The sequence below is a fragment of the Curcuma longa genome, unplaced genomic scaffold, assembly GCF_044706935.1.
Source record: "Curcuma longa cultivar G26 ecotype Majalengka, Jawa Barat unplaced genomic scaffold, ITB_CL_G26_1.1 contig_18626, whole genome shotgun sequence".
Lineage (NCBI taxonomy): Eukaryota > Viridiplantae > Streptophyta > Magnoliopsida > Zingiberales > Zingiberaceae > Curcuma > Curcuma longa.
Window position 1 is genome coordinate 65,322 of NW_027430861.1, and position 14,826 is coordinate 80,147.

The 14,826-nt window shown below is 36.8% G+C and overlaps 2 protein-coding genes, 1 non-coding gene and 1 pseudogene across 5 annotated transcripts; 3 read left to right on the forward strand and 1 right to left on the reverse strand.

Moving 5' to 3' along the window:
* Positions 1-749: 749 nt before the first annotated feature.
* Positions 750-2,679, forward strand: LOC141816913 (uncharacterized). 2 transcript variants are annotated; one of them, XM_074704634.1, is made up of 3 exons: positions 750-849; positions 960-1,698; positions 2,146-2,679. In XM_074704634.1, the coding sequence occupies exons 2-3, from the start codon at positions 1,044-1,046 to the stop codon at positions 2,436-2,438; spliced, it is 948 nt and encodes a 315-aa protein (XP_074560735.1). In that variant the 5' UTR covers positions 750-849; positions 960-1,043; the 3' UTR covers positions 2,439-2,679. The 2 variants fall into 2 exon arrangements, with proteins under 2 accessions (XP_074560735.1, XP_074560734.1); XM_074704633.1 differs by having other exon boundaries at positions 750-1,698.
* Positions 2,680-3,429: 750 nt separating this feature from the next.
* Positions 3,430-3,532, forward strand: LOC141816926 (small nucleolar RNA snoR103). The gene has a single exon (XR_012600759.1). It is a non-coding gene; the product is annotated as a small nucleolar RNA snoR103 (small nucleolar RNA).
* A 3,639-nt stretch (positions 3,533-7,171) lies between these two features.
* On the forward strand, positions 7,172-10,214 carry LOC141816903 (cation transporter HKT1;3-like; annotated as a pseudogene).
* Positions 10,215-11,062: 848 nt separating this feature from the next.
* Positions 11,063-13,724, reverse strand: LOC141816915 (uncharacterized protein At4g18257-like). 2 transcript variants are annotated; one of them, XM_074704638.1, is made up of 5 exons: positions 13,386-13,724; positions 12,805-13,122; positions 12,241-12,442; positions 11,565-11,696; positions 11,063-11,452 (listed from the first exon to the last, which is right to left on the reverse strand). In XM_074704638.1, the coding sequence occupies exons 1-3, from the start codon at positions 13,670-13,672 to the stop codon at positions 12,241-12,243; spliced, it is 807 nt and encodes a 268-aa protein (XP_074560739.1). In that variant the 5' UTR covers positions 13,673-13,724; the 3' UTR covers positions 11,063-11,452; positions 11,565-11,696. The 2 variants fall into 2 exon arrangements, with proteins under 2 accessions (XP_074560739.1, XP_074560738.1); XM_074704637.1 differs by having other exon boundaries at positions 12,199-12,442.
* Between the last annotated feature and the right edge of the window lie 1,102 nt (positions 13,725-14,826).

Below are 14,826 nucleotides of genomic sequence, written 5' to 3' on the forward strand. Positions count from 1 at the left end.
GGAGATTGTTGAAAAATTAATTTTGAATCAATTAATGTGTGAATAAGAAATCACTTGATATAGATTAATGACATGGTTTAATTTGGATCATCGAATTAAGATGGACAAATCATATTCATCCAAATGAGAGGATATAAGTGCCTCTTCATGATGATTCAATCTCAGTTATTGAATTCAAAATGGAAGACTTAGATGCATCCAAATAAAGAGACAAAGTACTCTTTCAAATGAAACTTGATCTAAACCGTTAGTTTCAAAATAAATGAATTAGATTAACCCAAATGAAAGGGCATTTCTTATGTTCTACACGATCCAATTCAAACGGGACGAATGACATCTAATTGAACCAAGAGGTTTAATATATTTTTTTTATCTATTTTAATAGGACGGAAAATCATTTTCTCTTCTCCCTTCTTTATTTTTTCTCGTCTCAACCACGAACACACACTGCGCAAGGTCACCGTCTTCACTTTAGTAGAAGATGAAATTCATCACCCCCAATGACCCCAGGAAACAGGACATACAGGAAGGGCATTATCTCAGCTTTATCGAAATTTAATCCTTATCCACTCAACAAATCAGTCCTGCAGTAACCAAGGGCCACCGTCTTTGCGATATTTGGGAATTTCGATAGTGCAGGGTGTTATTTGGGAAATTCTGAAAGATAGAGCCTCAGAAAATCTGCCAAAAAATCGATATAAAAAAATAAAAAATAAATAAATTTCACTAATTTCTTCTGCCGGATCTGTTCTACGTTTGTCTTCCTCGATCACAGTGGGCGACGAGCGACCTGCGGTATTGGCCGGCCGGCGAACTTCTACAGGGGAACCGATCCCTCCGTCCTCGTTGGTAAACCCTCCCCCACCTCTATTTCCTTTGTCTTCTATCTCGCCTGGGATTTGGATCGCTCGGTTCCTTGTCATCGGCAACCAAGTCCGAGAAATCGGTGGATTCCTTAGGGTTCATCTTCGGCAATCCCTAACCTGGAGAAAGATTGATCTCCATCCCCTTCTCATCTCAAAGATTTACTCAAACCCTAGCGAATGGAGCAACCGAGCATCGTCCAGGCTCTTCCGGCCGAGCAACCAAGGATCGTCCGGGTTCTGCCAGGGGAGCAACTAAACATTATACAGGCTCTGCCGGCCACTCCTAGGAAAGAAAAGGTGCGCATCGCCGGAGCCGCTGCCACCGGCAGCAGCAGCCTTCCGGCGCCGACCAGCACTTCTCGATGCACTCGCTTGCAGGCCGCCCCTGACTGGTCCACCTACGAGACGCTCGTCCTTCTCAACGAGATCGCTTCCATGGACGAGGACTGGCTCAAGGCGCTCTCCTCGTACCAGAAGTGGAAGATGGTCGCGGACAACTGTGCCGCCTCGAACGTCGTGCGATCCTCCAACCAGTGCAAGAGGCGGTGGAAGTCGCTGCTCTCTGCCCACTCGAAGATCAGGGAGTGGGAGTTCAAGCATGGAGAGGGATCCTACTGGAGCTTGGATGGTGAGAAGAAGAAGCATTTGCTAGGGCTCCTGTATATGCTCGACCAGGAAGTGTTCAGCGCCATGGATGCAGTTATTAGGCCGCAGGAGGGTCAGGCTGTGTCGGTCGATATGGAGGTGGAGGGCATCATCATGGCTGCCAATGGTTTGCAAGAGCTACCTGTGGCCGCAGAGACAGAAATGCTGGATGTTACTGATGCGCCAGGTCTGTTCACAATTCCACTTTCAGTCATTAAAGCATTTACTTTTGCTAAGCAAAGTTATTGAATTAGGAACCATGAACACATACAGCACGTACCAGCCATCATTCAAATATTTGGGTTGACTACTTATCATTGGCAAACAAGCTAACCAAACGCCATTGTCCGTGAGCCTCTCCTTTAATTTGTGAAAGTTTGCCTCCACACCCAAGCAAAGTCCAACCAATCTTGTAACCAATCATTCTGATGAACTTTGTGGTTTAGAACAGTAAATCATGTTTTCTATGGTTAAGTCTCTATGCCACTAAATCTTCATGGAATTTATGTTCTATGGTTAACCCTCATCATGAAATCTCACACCTTCTTCGCCACTACTTTTGCTTGAACTTGTTGGTTGAAAATCTTCATTCTGTTGATGTATCCTACTGAGAATACAGAATCTCAACTTTCAGGTTCCAAAGAGAATATAGAAGATGAGAATCAAGATAAAGAAAACTTAGAAAAGGCGAGAATTATGATGAGTAAGCTGCAGGAGAATGCTCAACGGATACATGTCATTCTGAAACACGAGCTGAAAGATAATCTTTGTGTGAATCCTGCTTCGGTGGATTTGGAAAACCCTAGCGATGCGACGAGGTTGCAAGCAGATCAGTTAATCAAAGCTCTGAGGAGCATTGTTGGTCCTCTGAACCAGTTCACAGAGCTGATCAGGGTGGTCGGTTATGAAGGCATTCGACCTGTATGAGTCCATGATATGCAATGTGATGCCACTTTCTTGAAGTTTTGGTTGCATCACCTCACACTTTGTACTGATCAGGTCTACAGTGCACTTAATTATTTACAAGTTAAACATGACTAATCACTTTTGAATTTTAGTGTATGAGCTTGTAGCTATCGAGGATCTGTCATGTTCAAAGACAGTTAGATCATATAGCATGACTGTTTTATTTTTGGTCAAATAATTTCAAGGTTTCCTCTAAATTCAATACACAACTTTAGTTATATATGGATTTGCAAGAACACTGCTTGGATTATCCTCACATATACATATGAGAACAACTTCAGAGAGCACCACGCTTCTAATCAGCATTCATAAGCAATCACACTGACTCTGCGACTATTTCGATATGTAAGCATCTCTCTCTGATAAAAATATCATCTTTTGGACATCTGCTTTGCCATTGGTTCATCTGGTAGCTTTGTTTGGATGCAAAATTAATATTTCTCTCAGATTTCTTGCCATTTTGCTGCAGTGCCACACTGTTGATGGGTGATGAATCTTGCAACTATTTTTGTAGGTAAGCTCCTCTCTGATAAATTCTTATCTTTGGATGCCTGCTTTGTGGTTGGTTCATCTGGAAACTTTATTTTGATGGAAAATCAATATCTCTCTCGAATTTCTTGCCATTTGATGCAGAATCAACATCAATCATTCGTCGTGAACAATCACGCTGCTGATGGGTGATGAACCCTGTGGCTATTTTGATAGGTAAGCATTTCTCTCTGATAAAAAAAAAATTTCATCTTTAGATGCCTGCTTTGTTGTTGGTTCATCTCGTAACTTGATCTTGATGCAAAATTAACATTTGCCTCAAATTTATTGCCACTTGATTGTTTTTTTCTGGATTTTCTACGACATGATGACTCTCTTTGCTATATCTGTTCCCTTATCTGTGATTTATCTTATAATTTTATTGTGGAATGAGATTGCAAGTTATGTCCTAATTCTTGGTGGGTTGTTTAAGTTGCGCACTGTAAATATGGACAGAGAACAATTGGTGGGATTTAGATGGATCTTCCTTGAGTTTCTGGAGGTCCATAAAGGTCCACCACACGTCTTATAGATTTACATATTAATGGACCAACTCTTTATACTTTTCCTTTCTTTAAATACTTCATAAATATTCTTAGTTATAATGGTAGGAAGATAATAGTTATAATGGACCCAACTTGGAATGTGGGTCGTTCTTGGCATGGGTTCATGCCATTCTCTGCACAATCCAAACGTGGTTGTGCTAAGCATGACCCACAGGTCAAGTGGTGGCCACCCAACCCGACTGCGGGATAGGCTAAGCTTGGCACAATATGACTTAGTCTTTGGTGGGTCTTGTTCGACACATCTGATCTTGTGTCAAGCTAGGCTATGTTACGGCTAGCTCAACCAATTGATGTCGGGATCATGTGAGCTCAAGAGCATGGGAAGAAGCTTCAAACCATCCAACCCAACTATGTGATAGGTTGAGCATCTCATGTCTTTTAGTGACAAGTACAATTTATTTACACTATACTTTCAGTGGAAGTCATACTGTCCTTCACTACAATATGATTTTAGTGAGGTCATATCACTCTTATTAAAGAGTTAAAAGATTCTCATAAATAATTTATTTCTATAGAGCAAGTCAACCCATTTCCTTATAGAGAAAAATAGACTTCCATTAAAAAACATTTTTGATAGAAGTATATTTTTTGATCTTTTTTAAGTAAAAGATTTTAGATGTCATGATAAAGGATGGGCATCAAGAAGAGGAGAGGAAGAATTTAGAAGTTGAGTTTAGTTTTATCATTGTTTTAGTTTAACTAGTTTTATTGAGGATATTTTTATGATTTTTTAATCAATTCTATAGCTCTTTTTTCTTTATACCATCTAAATATAATTAAAGTAGCCTAAACTTATATTCCATATGGCATCTTCTAGCTTTCATACCCCAATAATTAAAGTAGCCTAAACTTGCTAAATTACTCAGGAACAACTAAAATGATCAGGATTTGAATTCCACTAGGAACGAGATTAATTTATCAGTGTGTATAAATTGTACTCTTAATTTATCCATAGGCGAATTATGAAAAAGATCATCTACTTATTATCGAAATAAAAAATTTTAAAAGAATAAAGTAGCCTAAACTTATATTTAATCTCTCAACGTGTTTTGTGATGCATCTTATCTACTTTCGTGGCTGTGGGTTATTTACTGAAATATAGCAAATCCACTTGAAATCACTGAAATTCTTTTAGAACATTGCTCTGTTTTTCCACACCAGTAATGATACAATGCTGAAAGTTGTTTCAACTTTCAGAATCTGTTGGATTTTATTTAAAATTTTGTGTGTTTTTTAAAAAAAAAAAGTTATTCTGATGCATCAAACTTAGTGGAAGAGTTTGTTTTTGGTAAGACAAGTAAATCACTTTCGTTATCAAGTGACATGGTAACTTGCGGCTCTTTGCACTTTGAAGTTTTTGTATGAAAATTATTGTTCGTAACATCCTCAAGTCATTCGCAACCTCTATCCAGTCTTGTCGAAGACTCGGTAAAGAAAATTAGGAAGAATAGCACACTAAAGATGATTCAACTATAGCTTAGACCTCTATCCATTTGAGGCATTCATTAACCTCATTCCAATCTTCATCACTATAGTCATTAATTTGAATTGGATCTGTTGGATTGATCCACTCCGTCAAATAATTTAGGTGGATTGAATTGAAATTTTATCAATTTATTTTAAAATGGATTCAGATCATTGACTGATCTAGATTCGTGATCCGCGTGAGTTGACCTGCGACGGATTTGGATTGATCCGCGAATTGAGAAAGTTTATTTATTTATTTTAAAATTTAAAATTAAAATAAAAAATTTAATGAATTGTGGACTTGATCTGTTTATATTACAATTCAAGTTTAACAATTTATCAATTTAAATTTAAATTTTTTAATATTTTTTTTATTTTTTGACAGACTCATGGGTTAACCTGTCTAATTCACAATCCACTTTGGATTGGGTAGGAGATTTTTCAACTCTAAATTAATGGATCGATCCGTTTTGCTCATCATATGATGAATTTTTAATGGATTGATCTATTCTATCATGGATTGATCCCAGCTCTATTCATCACCCTTAAACAATTCAATTGAATCCCGAGCAACTCTTGATAGCTATCGGTTTAAAAACCCTGTAAGAAGGCACTGGATTGTAGTCAAAAACATTTTCATTTGACAGCATTTGGCATCCACAAAAGGCTCACACAGAGGGAATCGACAACATGTGTCGACCTCCTCTCCAAACAAAACGTATCCCCAACTTCTTCCACTACAAAAAGCTGTCGAACCCTAACTTTCCACCCATTTTTTCTTCCAAACCCTAAGCACAGCCATGCCAACTCTCAATTAAATTCTTGAAGTTATTCCAAATGAAATGATAATGATGGAGCACTTCCTTGAAAGTAGAACACAAATGGTGAGATGAACAATGATCGACTACTTTGAAGTAATATAATTGGTGAGTGTCCAACTCCATTTCAAGAATAAGTTCCAAAAGTGGCAACCTCACTTGGAAAAGAAAATGGCATTTGGTGTTGGATCACTACATAAAATCATGGCCCTATTTTGTTTTTGTTTTTTAATATATAGCATAATATTTACAAATTATTAGTACTCCAATTTAAATAGAGGTGCTAAAGATATAACTACTAAAGTTACTTATGTAATGTCTTGAGAGTTTAGTAAATACTCAAGCTTCTTACAGTAATCTAACCTTATTATAATTTCTACAACAGTAAAATTATTATTATTTGAAATAACTCAATAAATATATATATATATATATAGGATTTTAATAGGTGGACATCAGTGAGCATCAAGTGTAAAAAATAATAATAATAATTTTGTGTAAAAAAATTAATAATAATAATTTTTTTAGGATTTAGACGGGTTTAGGATGTATGATTTAATGTTTAATTTTTTTAAAAATAAAATAAAATATATATATTTTACAGTTGGGGTTCATTATGATGCTATATATATATATATATCATGATTACTCGATTAGGAAAATTTTGACTATGTAAAATGTCAACATAAATATGTATTCCTTTTAGCGAGCAAATCTAATCAAATATCTCCTTAATTTATGTCACATATTCTCCTAATAAGAACTGATTCACTCCACCTCCTAAGCGATGCATATTCTTATCATTTACCCCCAATTATTAGGAGAACTTTTATTCCATCCCTTAATTTATCTAATTTTATTTTTTAAATAATAATAATAATAATCATCCTTTTATCCTAATAAATAGAATCGACTATATAAATTTTTTTAAATTTATTTTATCTTATTTTATCATTTCTAATAAATCTTTCATAATTTATTTAATTCTAAATTAAGTATTTGTTGATCATTAAATATATATTCATACTATTTTAAATATATCTTTTTTTTCAATAATGAAGAAAAAAAAAGAATCTCAATTTTCTTTTAAATATTTTTATTTCTTTTGTTTTAAAGATCTGAGAAATTAAATTGATAACGATTTAAAATTTCTCTAAAAATGGGGAATAGTCCTATATCGAAAAATTTCGATGGGCTTTCATTCGTTATTAATGATGATGTGAGAGTTAACACAAAAGCTCATGTGCTCTCTTTTCACGACTGAGCATGTGCTCGTCCTTGCCAGCCCGCCACCCGCCACGCACGCACGCGCGCAATGGACGCTTTATCGGCGCACTTTGCACTTCACAAAGTGTCAACGGATGAGAGTCGTTGATCAAAGAGGTGTGATGTATCACATATGATGCGATCTGGAGCGTTGGATCATGAAGAATCACGATCTAACCACTTGGGATGAGACTTGATCTGAAGCATTAAATCATGGCTTGGACCCTAACGGCTGATGACCAAAAGGGAGATCTAATGGTCACAACCCTTCAAATCTGATGGATGATATTAAGAGGGATATGTGAAGGATTACAACCCTCCGATTCCAGATTTTAAAGGGTCACATCCACCCACCTAAAGGGTATTCAACCTCTTCAGTCAGTATAAATAGATCCCATCTTATGCATTCATCTCATCTTATGCATTCAGAGTTCAAAAAACCTACGAAAATATTCGTTGGTCTTGGAATTTGAAGTGTTATTATTTCGAGACGTTCGTCGTTGTAAAAATATCTTGGAAACGAGTTACTGTTATCCGTAAGTACTGTAGAAACAATATCGTTTACGAAGATAATATTAAATACTAATCTCAACGATTCATATCCGTCTGCATCCTTTAAGGGAACCAACATCTTTTTATTTTTTTCTCAATAATCAGAATCTCAATCTTCTTTTTAATATTTTAATATTTTTATGTTCTTCTATCAATTCACAGCGATTTAAAATTTCTCGAAAATTTTCATTAGCTCATTTAGTAATTCCGGAGGTAGATAATACGGCCCCACACACCACCCACCGTACAAATCCGGATGAATATGCAGATTTTCACCCCACTAGACTGCCCATTAGACAAATACATGCTTACCCTTTTGTGTTTACTATAAATATTCCCTCCCTCTCAACAAAATCTTCAAAAACTTTTAACTTTCGATCAAATTTCTTGATCATGGAGATAGAACAAATCTGTACAAGTCTCCTTCTTCTCCTCCTCCTCCTCCTCCTCCTCATTCATGGCGTTCTCGCGCGAGACGCTTCAGCCACTTCCTCCTCTTCTGCTGCGACCCCTTCTTTCTTCAATTCTTATACTTTCTCCTCATTTCGCTCGTCGGCTACCTCGTGCTGAGGACGCCGGCGGTCGCCGGAAGGGGCCGTCACATTGAAGATCTAGACCTGTTCTTCATGTCGGTATCCGCCTCGACGGTGTCCAGCATGGACGCCGTCGAGATGGAGGCCCTCTCGCGCGCTCAGCTCTGGGTCCTCGTCGCCCTCATGCTCGCCGGCGGCGAGGTCTTCACCTCCCTGCTCGGGCTCCACTTCACGAGCGCGAAGCTGAGAATAAAACGGGAGGATTCGAGCGTTGGTTCCGCCGTGAGCGGCGGTGATGAGCTCGAGAACAAGCGCGAAGCGCTCAGGTGGCTCGGCTACGTCGTGTTGGGCTACCTCCTCTTCTTCCACCTCGCCGGAATCTTCCTCGTCTCGGTGTACTTCGCCGTCGCGCGCGACGCGAGGGAGGTGTTGAGGCGGAAGGCGATCGGGGTGCCGCTTTTCGCCGTCTTCCTGATCGTGTCCTCCTTCAGCAACTGCGGCTTCGTCCCCACGAATGAGAACATGGCGGTCTTCAAGAACGACTCTGCTCTGCTTCTCATGGTGATCCCGCAGATCCTGGCCGGCAACACCCTCTTCCCTTGCGGCCTGAGGCTCGCGGCTTGGGTCACGAAGAGGGCGGCGAGGAGGGAGGAACTGGCGGGGGTTCTGCGAGCGCCGGAGGCGGTGGCGAGCGAGTACAAGCACTTGTTGCCTAGCAGGCACTGCGTCTACCTGGCGGCGTCGGCGGTGGGGTTCGTGGCGGTGCAGGTGGCGATGATGTGCGCGCAGGAGTGGAGGTCGTCGCCGGAGGTGTTGGGCGGGATGGAATGGTACCGGAAACTGGTGGCGGCGCTGTTTGAGGCGGTGAACTCGAGGCACACCGGGGAGACGGTGGTCGACATGTCGAAGCTGTCGCCGGCGATCTTGGTGCTCTTCGCCGTCATGATGTGAGTGAATTCATTTCTGCCATGTAAATATTGAAATTAATTATTTATTTATTTAAGAATATTTGAAATTTTTTTATCTCAAATTTGATATTTAAATTTGATTTGGTTTTTCAATGTTTAAATTACGATTTTTTTATGGGAAAAACAATATAAAAATTAAAAAGGCACCTTTCATTTCCAAATTATAGGACGTTTTATTTTAATTTTTTTAATTGTTATTTTTGTCCAACTAGACACATGATAATATCTATGAGTTTATAATTATTATTAAGGTATTCGATCCATTTAAAAATTAAATAAAATTATTATAATATTGAGATATAATTAAATAATTATATATAATTAAATAATAAGATGAAGTGTTTTTTGATTTAAAAATCAAAATGAAACATCAAAGCCTTTGATATTCGAAAAAAAAAACCTTTCTTTATTTATTTTTATCCCAAAAAAAGATAATTAACTATTAATTTTTTATTTAAAAAATTACATACTAAGTTTAGTACATATATATTTGTAGGTACGTTCCTCCGTGTACTTATTTTGTTCCTCTAAAAGAAAGAGACGAAAGAGACTCATGGAACTCTACCAAATCCAAATCCAAATCCAACGAAACAAAGATGCTTATGCGGAGCCTACACCTCTCCCTGATATGTTTCCCGATCATCTTCGTCATTCTCGTTTGCATCGCGGAGAGGGAATCATTTTCGACCGACCCATTGAACTTCAACATCTTCAACGTCGTCTTCGAAGTCATCAGGAAAGCTTCTTGTTACTTAGTATGATACAAATACTTACACGAAATGCTTTACTTTCGTTATCGTTATCAAGTCGTGTTTTCGATGGCCTATCTTACAGTGCCCATGGAAACGTCGGGTTCTCGGTCGGATACAGTTGCGACCGGCTGAAGAAAGTGAACCCTAATGGCAGCTGCAAGGATGCTTCGTATGGGTTTGTAGGGAGATGGAGCGGCAAAGGAAAGATCATCTTGATGATGGTGATGCTACTGGGAAGACTCAAGAAGTTTCAAATGAATGGAGGGAAGGCATGGATGTTTGGTTGAGAAGAATAAAAAAAGACAATCCGGTTCCCGTCAATCTGAGATTCTAAAGAAGAATCTATTATACGCAGTCTTACTTTGCAATGCAAATGACTATTTCTGAAACTCAAACTCATGAAGAAGAAAGAACGAGTAAACAAAAAATAATAATGTAGTTATTGTCTATTCTATCAACAAGCTCTATTGCATTGAATCTATGAGTGTTTGTTTGAGAGCAATGGTAAGCTCCAATAAGACTATAGAGAATGCTGGGAGACGAGCAAAATATGAGTTGCTAACTATGTAGGTGTAGGAGAAGATAACAAAACAAACGATAGGATAGGAATAAAAAGTACCTCTGCCACAAATTTGAGAAAAAAAACATGAAAATGATGAACTTAATCATAAATTCCAGAATTAGGCTAGAAATATTTGACAATCATGTAGAATGAACAATAGAAAAGGGCCAAGTCCAAGATTTTTCGGTTCTTCCACAAATAAGTGAACACATATTCTACCATGGGTAAGCTAGCTTAGATGGATCAATGTCATCAGATCAATCATCCTCTATTACCTTAGTTTGTTTTACCTATCAAGACATCCAGACTTAGCATGACCCATGCCGACTTGAGCAGGGATTCTTGACACATTTTATTCGATAAAAACCTGCAATGCAAAGAGGCATAATACGGAGAGTTTCACTCATCTACTTCTACATTTAGATTCGTTAAGTTCCTTGTCTGAAACCATCTGAAAATTGGCAGATATTAAAGCAACTGATGTAAAATTTCATGAACACCACATAACGCCCAACAATTACAGTTCTGAAACAAGTGAAGTGCATAACATGAAGCAAAAGCAATAAGGACAGCTAAAAGAAAGTGAACCTTTTGGATATTGCGACAGCCATACATCTGAAGACTCAAAGGTAAGACATTGCCAACAAGTTTATTTGCTAGTTCTTTCCTCTGTTCAGCGATTCCATGTTCAAAAAATTGCAAGATTCAAGCAGCGAATGAGAATGGATTGTCAAACAGGTGGTGTCTTCAGAATACTTATACATGAAGAATTTATGAAATGGGAATCAGAGGAATCAGTCAGAGACAAGTTTGGTAGTTGTATCTTCTGAATAACATAATTCCCAAATAAATCAGTCATTAATGAAGAAGCATGTGGAAGTACTTCAATGAAAACCATTGTCTTCTTCTTGTAGATACTGCAAGTCTCTAACTTCTGCTGGATAAATAGACTCCCATGTGGCTCTGGCAAAATAAAAAAAAAAGCATGAACTAAAACAATACACCACATAATAACCTCCAACAATACAATCAAACAAAAGGTGAAATTTAGAAAAGGAAAAAAAATAGTACTTGCCTAAATTCCACCGCACGTCGAATACTGTCAGGCACAATTCATACCTATGAGTTTTGTTAAATTTGAGCTCTTCAAGGAAAGAGTACAGCTTTAGATCATCAAACTTCTTGCGCCCTCTTTGGCTTTGCCACCCTGATAAAGAACCAGTATGTCTCTCAGAATTGAATGTAAACTTAATGCTTTCATTCTTCCATCCTGAAAAGCATGTTCGAGGAGGTCCTTGAAAAACATGACCGTCCAATTGGTAAACAATAGGAAGTGATAAAACCATCATTACCTTTTTTTCTTTCAACATCATTAATAGATTCCAAAAACATATGGGAAACATGATATTAAAGTACCACCCAGCTTCATCCAATTTTGTTGATGAAAAAGTTTAATCTCAGCATGTTAAAAAAATTGAGAAACTACACATCATTCTGAGAGATCTTGTTAAACAATATTTGAAATGTTTAATCTCAACATGTTAAAAATTGAGAAACTACACATCATTCTGAGAGGTCTTGTTAAACAATATTCGAAATGTTTAGTCTCAGCATGTTAGAAATTGAGAAATTACATATCATTCTAAAAGATCGTGTTAAACTATATTTTCCCAAATCAACCAAGTACGTGCTGAATGTTGGTTACATACCCTCATAATGAATATAATCCAGCCCAATGGACTTGCATTCACCTATTTCTGTGAAGCCTCATTGTTCATGGTCTGTGTGCAATTCTCGCTTGAAGCCATTTGTTTTGCAGAGGTCAACTGTTCCAACCGTTTCCTGAGATATGCCTGCTTCAGTTTTTCGCGTCGAGCAGCTTCCTGCTCCTGCCGGCGCAACTTCAACATTGTTGCCTTTTGCCTTGCCTGGCTAGCTTCCTCATGAACTTCCCTAAAGACATTCAAGCAATGAAATCAGGAATCCAGTAGAAACATCAAGAGTGTATCCAATTCAAATATATCACATATCAATGCTCTACTAAAATACAGCCACAGGGCATCTGTTGCTTGTCCAACCTAAATTCTTAAGCCAGAGTGCCAAGAAACGAGGCGATGAGATGGTGTTTAACACAGTATTCTCAAGGAAAAAATAAAGCATAGTAATAATAGCATCCAATCATTTGCAAGCTAGTTTTCTTTTTCAACTTCAAAATAGGCTTCCTGTCAGCTTTAAAACTCATAAATGGTAAACAAGCAGGTGCTACTAAGATTTAATGATAGTATTCAAGGTTGGGTAATGAAGTGTGAACGTACCTCACAAACCGTTTATGCTCATCACCGTCCACAGTGCTGCTGGCGCGTCCAAGACCAAATGGTCTAGCAAATAACAGGGTTTCATCAGTATGAGCTTCTTCCTTTTGTTGTGATAGATCAGAAGGAGTACTATGTTCTTCAGGTGGCTGTGAATTGTCTTGCTCGAGATTCTTGTGGAAAAAATCTACACAATATCGCTCTTTGTCTTCCTCATCTGGGAGTTCTCCTCTAGCTAGTTTTTCATATATCTCAGCCTTCTTCTCTAAGGCTGCATAAACAGCTGATCCATCCTTCATAGCCTTCATTTCCAGCTTATCTCTGAATTATCATGATGAGCAGACAATGAACAATCAAGTTAGTTTCTTCAGAAGAAACCATCAATTTCTCTGAGATCGAACTTACAATTCACAGTCACAAAATCAAATATCCACCAAAATATGATAAGATTCTCTACACTAATTTACTCGATTAATCAAATTCAAGTTGCTAGGATTCACGGTAAACCTAAAATTACTTTTCCCCCCAATAAATTAAACAGCCGACGAGATAAACAATGAAAGAAATAGAAGAGCAGGAAATACTTGTTGGCGCGGTTCTCGACACCGGCGTTCTTGTGCGAGAAGACATCAGAGGGAAGGGGCTTCTTCTTGGCGCGGAGGAACTCGGCAGGGGCGGCCTCCTTTGTTTTTCGGGCCTCCTCCTGGGAGCGGTAGAGCTGGGCCTTGAGCTCGACGATGGAGGCGGCTCCGACGCCCTCGATGGACTTGCGCTTCTTCGGCATCACCGATGACTCCGTGAGCCATCCCAGCGACTCCACGCGCTTCTTCCTCTCCTCTTGCTCCTCTCCCCCCTTGCGATCTTCCCCCATGTGATTCCGCTGCTTCCTCTTCTCTTCTGCCTGGAGTTCGGTTCACGAGAGATCCCTAACCTCGCCGATCTTCTAACACAGGGTTGAAGGTTCGGTTAAACAAACCATTTTTTTTTAAGAAATCAAATTTTTAAATAAAAATTAAATAAATCTATAAAAACTCGATTAATTTAATTAAAAATTAAAATAATTAAAATAATTTATTTTTTAAATATTATAAAAAATTTATCAATTAATTAAAATTTTAAAAATTTAAAAATTATTTTTTATTTTAATTAATTCGATTTTTAAATAAAAAATTTTAAAATTAAAATCGAATTAAATTAACTGAATTAATTAATTTTTTTAAAAATTAAAATTTTAAAATAATTAAATTAAAATTTTAAATTTAATCGATTATTTATTTTGATTAATTGAATATTTACTCACTTCTATTCTCATAACAATGAGATAATTTCAGTTAAACCCATATATTTTAATCATTTTCTGTCCATCTTCTAATAATAATGTCTCAAAATACTTTTTTCAGTGAACAAAACTTCAGTTAAACGAAATAATCGATAAAATCGAACTAATTCAAAATTTTAATTTGATTTATTTATTCACAATTTTATTTTTTTTAAAAGTATATGAATTATTTTAATTAAATTGGTTCGATATTAAAATATTTTAATTTTTTATTAAATCAATTAAGTTTTTATTAAAAAGTTTTAATATTTTTTAAAAAAATAAAAATCGATTAATTACCAACTGAATTAACAAATTTTGTATCATTTATTCGATTTTAATGTAAAATTTAATCATTCGATTGGTCCTATAAAAAATGGAATAATTTGATTCAATTAGTTTGAAAATTCAATTGATTCGATTGGTAAAAAAAACGAATAATTTAGTTTAATTAGTTCTATTTTATCCAATTAAATAGAGGACATTGGAAGATATACAATACAGTCATAAAGTAATTTTAAATGTATCGAGCATGATTTAATTATTTAAAAATTTTAGAGTGTTATTTAATGAATTACTCAATTTAATTGATAATTAAAATAAATTTAATTTGAAGAATTACATATCATGTCAACATTTTAATTTATTTTAATAAGCATTGTATTTTTTCATGGGAAAAAAAGATTAAAACACTCATTTTTTAATTC

Excerpts from the sequence above, each read along its gene's own strand:
- LOC141816913 (XM_074704633.1), top strand. The coding sequence starts at position 1,044 with ATGGAGCAACCGAGCATCGTCCAGGCTCTTCCGGCCGAGCAACCAAGG. Across the intron at positions 1,699-2,145 it reads GGATGTTACTGATGCGCCAG|GTTCCAAAGAGAATATAGAA; the intron begins GTCTGTTCACAA and ends CTCAACTTTCAG.
- LOC141816915 (XM_074704638.1), bottom strand. The coding sequence starts at position 13,672 with ATGGGGGAAGATCGCAAGGGGGGAGAGGAGCAAGAGGAGAGGAAGAAG. Across the intron at positions 13,123-13,385 it reads GTCGAGAACCGCGCCAACAA|AGATAAGCTGGAAATGAAGG; the intron begins GTATTTCCTGCT and ends ATGATAATTCAG. Across the intron at positions 12,443-12,804 it reads GAGCATAAACGGTTTGTGAG|GGAAGTTCATGAGGAAGCTA; the intron begins GTACGTTCACAC and ends GAATGTCTTTAG.